Source organism: Ochotona princeps, chromosome 26, assembly GCF_030435755.1.
Source record: "Ochotona princeps isolate mOchPri1 chromosome 26, mOchPri1.hap1, whole genome shotgun sequence".
In the NCBI taxonomy this organism is placed as follows: Eukaryota; Metazoa; Chordata; class Mammalia; order Lagomorpha; family Ochotonidae; genus Ochotona; species Ochotona princeps.
In genome coordinates, this window is record NC_080857.1 from 6,746,773 (window position 1) to 6,751,239 (window position 4,467).

At 49.9% G+C, this 4,467-nt stretch overlaps 1 protein-coding gene across 2 annotated transcripts; it reads right to left on the reverse strand.

Moving 5' to 3' along the window:
* Nucleotides 1–3,254: 3,254 nt before the first annotated feature.
* LYSET (lysosomal enzyme trafficking factor) lies at nucleotides 3,255–4,467 on the reverse strand. Of its 2 annotated transcripts, none has more exons than XM_058655409.1 (2): nucleotides 4,389–4,467; nucleotides 3,255–3,825 (listed from the first exon to the last, which is right to left on the reverse strand). In XM_058655409.1, the coding sequence occupies exon 2, from the start codon at nucleotides 3,807–3,809 to the stop codon at nucleotides 3,414–3,416; it is 396 nt and encodes a 131-aa protein (XP_058511392.1). In that variant the 5' UTR covers nucleotides 3,810–3,825; nucleotides 4,389–4,467; the 3' UTR covers nucleotides 3,255–3,413. The 2 variants fall into 2 exon arrangements, with proteins under 2 accessions (XP_058511392.1, XP_004584382.1); XM_004584325.4 differs by lacking the exon at nucleotides 4,389–4,467 and adding an exon at nucleotides 4,185–4,292.

Below are 4,467 nucleotides of genomic sequence, written 5' to 3' on the forward strand. Positions count from 1 at the left end.
CGTTAAACCAGAAACTTTGTGTGGTGACTCAAGTTCCATGTCTCTCAGTTATTATTCCTATATCGGCCTATATCGGCAAGTTATTTGAAAGGCAGAAAACAAGAGGGACAAAGATCTCCCTCCCCTCCACGGTTCACCACCCAGATGTGCACAAGAGCCAGGGTGGGAGGACCCCAGCACCTGCTCCCTCCTCGGGAATGCGTAAGCAGGAAGCCAGAATGGAGAGCAAAGCTGGGACTTGAACTCAGGCTGTGGCATGGGGTGCAGGCATGGAGCAGTGGCTTAGCCACCCCTCCACTGGGACCATGAGTGAAAAACACTGGACAAGGTTACTTCATTTCAGGGGTAGCTGCAAACAAAAGGAGTTACACCAAGTCACTGTGGGCTAGAGCTTTTATCTCTGCGAGCAAATATTTACTGGGTAAGGATTCCTTATCTTGCTGCATTTTGTGCTATAGTGTGACCATGAAATAGATAACCACCTTTTCTTAGATAAGTAATTCCTAACTCAAAAAGCAGACTAACATGATAAACTGAAATCCAGTCATTACATTTAGCAATGTTACACTAACCCTACTTTATTATAGTTTCCTGCTATCAAGGTAGTATGATTTTGTGGACAGGGATGGCTGAACATTTACTTAGCCAGATCCCCTAAACCTAAAATTTGAGGTATCAATGAGGTAAGATTGGGCCTGGCGCGGTAGTCTAGTGACTAAAGTCCTCACCTTGAACGTGCCAGGATCCCATATGAGTGCTGGTTCATGTCCTGGCAGCCCTGCTTCCCATCCAGCTCCCTGCTTGTGGCCTGGGAAAGCAGTCGAGGACAGCCCAAAGCCTTGGGACCTGCACCCGCGTGGGAGACCTGGCAGAAACTCCTGGCTTCTGGCTGTGTATCAGGAGACAGAAGATCTTCCTCTCTGACCCTCATCTGACTTTCCAATAAAAATAAATCTTAAAAACAAGATCTACTTCAATAAAAAGGAAGCACTCAAAACAGTTCTAGTGTTGCAAAGTACAAGGCAGGGCTGTGGTAGTGCACAGTGAGGCCCACATACCTAGGCCAGGGCCTGAAGCAGAGGAGCAGGGCGGTGGGCCTTGAGTGCCCAGAAACCTGTACCTGTGCTGGGCCCACTGGCATGGCCTGATGCTTGACTAATTCCTCGCCTTGCATCCACCAGGATCCCATATGGGTGCAGGTTTGTATCCTGGCTGCTCCACTTCCCATCCAGCTCCCTGCTTGAGGCTTGGGAAAGCAGTAGAGGATGGTCCAGTGCTTTGGGACCCTGCACCTACACGGGAGACCCAGAGAAACCTCCTGGCTCCTGGCTTCGGATCAGCTCAGCTCTGGCTGTTGTGGCCACTTGCACAGATCTCTCTCTCTCTCTGTATATCTGCCTTTCCAAGAAACAAAAAATCTTATTTAAAAAAAAAATGTACATGTGCTACTTGTTACATTAAGATAAACGGAAAAGAAGAAATGACTCATTTCCAAGGGACAAGTTCATTAAACCTTGTATTACATCAAGCTCTTATAAAACAAACAAAAAGTAATAATGGAAATAGTTTTCTTCAGTCATTTCCAGACTATTGCTGCCTCAAAATGAATGAAACTAGAAATTGCCCAAAGACTTTCCTCAAATCCTTTTTTTAAATAGAATAACAAAGAGCTGAAATGGTAAAGTTGGACATCTTAGGTTCAAATCCTGGCTCTGCTGCTTACAAATCATTGGTTCCTATGTGCTTCAGGTTTCCTTGTCTGTACCATATGTGCCTCAAGGGACTAATGAATGTAAACCATTCCTACAGGAATAACCTGCAGAGGGCATACTTTGTCCTCACAAGATGCCAGTGGTCTGACCAACTGACCATCAAACATGTGGCACCTGCTGCTTGCATATTCTCTCCAAAGACGTGACCACCATTGCTCTGGAGGTGAGAGGGAGGCGGTGGAGACACTGTGGAGCAAGCCTGACCCTGCTGCCTCAGCTCCTCAGGAATTCCTACAGAACACTAGGCCTTCCTTTCTGGTCAGAACTGATCAGAGTAAAAGGTGACATTTCTAAGAAATAGTCAGATTTGCAGTCCCTCATAGAAACAGAAAAACCTTTCTCTAATACTGCCATTTCCATTCTTTGGCATGACCTGGCCGACAGTGTCCAGTGCTGACGTGAATAGCTCAGTGGTTAGGAGCAAAGGCATCAAGGTGCCCAAGTATGTGCTGACCTCGCTGTTTCATTAGATGTGTGACCACTGGCAGATTGCTTACCAGCTCTATCTCAAACTCCTTATCTGTCAGAATCTGCATTACTGAGTTAATTCAGGACCCAATAGAGTAACACAGCTTATGCTAATTAAAGCAGTATCAAAGATTTCCTAGTATTAACAATGTTACTTTTTAAAAAGTGTATCTTAAATCATGGGCCCTGCACGGTTAGCCTAACGTCCCCCCCCCCCCCCCCCCCCCCCCGCCTTGCATGCACCAGGAGCCCATATAGGCACCGGTTCGTGTCCTGGTGGCCCTGCTTCCCATCCAGCTCTCTGCTAGTAGCCTGGGAAAGCAGTGGGGGACCCAGAAGAAACTCCTGGATTCTAATCAGCTCAGCTCCTGCCGCTGCGCCCACTTGAGGAGTGAATCAGTAAATGGAAGATTTTCCTCTCTGCCTCTCCTATGTGTATATCTGACTCTCCAATAAAAAATCTTAAAAAAAAAAAAAGGATATCTTAAATCTCAGCTCACCTTTCTCCCCAGCCCCAACCTTCCCACTGTCTATCTGGGTGCTACACGCAGCTAATGCAACACTAAGGAAGAGGCACAAATTTGACATCTCCTGGCAGTCTGACCTCAGGCCAGGATGAAGTATTTTAGACAGATATGCTTCTGATAAAAACTTGGGTTAGATTATCTGTAAGCAAAGAAGAAAATAAGATGAGCAAGATTTCCACGAGCCACCTCTTTCCTGTCCTCTGTATAAATTACTCATCAACTTTGACAGTGTCTGTGATCAGCCATCGCCAAGAACGAACTCTGCTTACCTAAACAGCGTCAGTCACACCCATGCCCCCGAGCTGCTGGGGAAGGACCAGCAACGGCTGGCCTAGCTGCTACAGGACAAACTGGTTTTTGAGAAACATTAAAGCAAACCAAGTAGTTGTATAAAATTTAAATTTTATGACCATGTTTGGACCTTTAAACACTTAACACAATGGAAATGTTCATATTCATTTTTCCTCCCCAAAGGAAAATTTTCAGAAATCTCAGTTCAAGTTTCTAAAGAATGCAAATAACAGACACAATTTTACTTCCAGAGTCTGAAGTCACCAGCATGATTGTGTTGTCCTGTGTCAGGCTGCAGCCACACTGCTGAGCAGCCTCCGCCCAGCACAGCTTCCTGGGCCAGTGAGCGCCCAGCTCACGTGTCGATCAGCTGCAGCCTGCTGATCTGGTTCGACGCCTTGACAAACGCCTGGTGCCGATTGCACAGCACCGCCAGGCAGACGGGGATGATGCAGTAACCCACAGTCTTGGGGTCAGCTCTCGTACACGAGTAAAGGAACAGAAACATCTGTAAGTAAGGGATCAGGAAAATAACTGTCCACAGCCAGAAAGGCAGGGAGAGTAACCGCGCCTTCAAGGAGTGTGTCCACGTGGCTCCCCCGAGGGGCTCCTGCGGGTGCTGCCGGATGTGCTCCAGGGCCAGCCTGTTGTAGGTCTCGTTGATTTCAAAGACGTAGTAAAAGGCGGCTGCGCTGGCCAGCAGGTACAGTCCCACTCCAACCCATCCCATCCGCTGGCGGAAGTTCATCATTCTCCATGCTCTGTGCCTTGGATGAAACCAACAGGTTAGGGTCTGGTTAAGGCTGTCCCGACAGCTCCCCGGGCCCTCAGCCACCCCACCACACCTCCTGTGTCTGCAAGCTGATCCATGCATTGCATGTTTTATGTAATGTCACAAACGAGTATCACGGGCTCCGGGGTACAGAGTTCTGCTTTCTATGTGACTCCCACTAGGTAATCAACCGTTACATCGCACTTAAGGAAGCCCGAGCACGTTCCGTTCGAAACTGCAACCAAACTAGTTGATTTTCCGTGGCACCTTTCACTTGCACCCTGGAGGTTCCCCTGGCGTGGCAGGACCCCTGGGCCAGCGCCCCCCGGGGAAGGCAGGCACCCCTCAACTTACAGTGGTCCCGAAAACCGTGCCGGCCCCACGGCCAGCGCCCAAGCATCGCCCGGCTCCGAGTACTCGGCTGACGTGGGCATTTCACGGAGAGCCACCGTCCACCATCGCCCCGGGCCGGGGCCTCCTGCCGAGCGCCCGGCCTCGCCGCCCGCCCGGAGCGCAGCACCCCGAGCCCGCCCGCCGCCAGCGGCTCCCGGCGCTCACCTTCCTGTCCCGAGGGGCCCGGATGCCGCCGCAGCCGAGACTTCCGGGTCGGGCCGGAAACGCTCGCGCCCCGCCCTGC

Bases quoted from the DNA above. Each gene is read 5' to 3' on its own strand.
- LYSET (XM_004584325.4), bottom strand. From the start codon at position 4,264: ATGCCCACGTCAGCCGAGTACTCGGAGCCGGGCGATGCTTGGGCGCTG. The intron at 3,826-4,184 runs GTAAGTTGAGGG...GTTTCATCCAAG, and splicing joins GCACGGTTTTCGGGACCACT to GCACAGAGCATGGAGAATGA.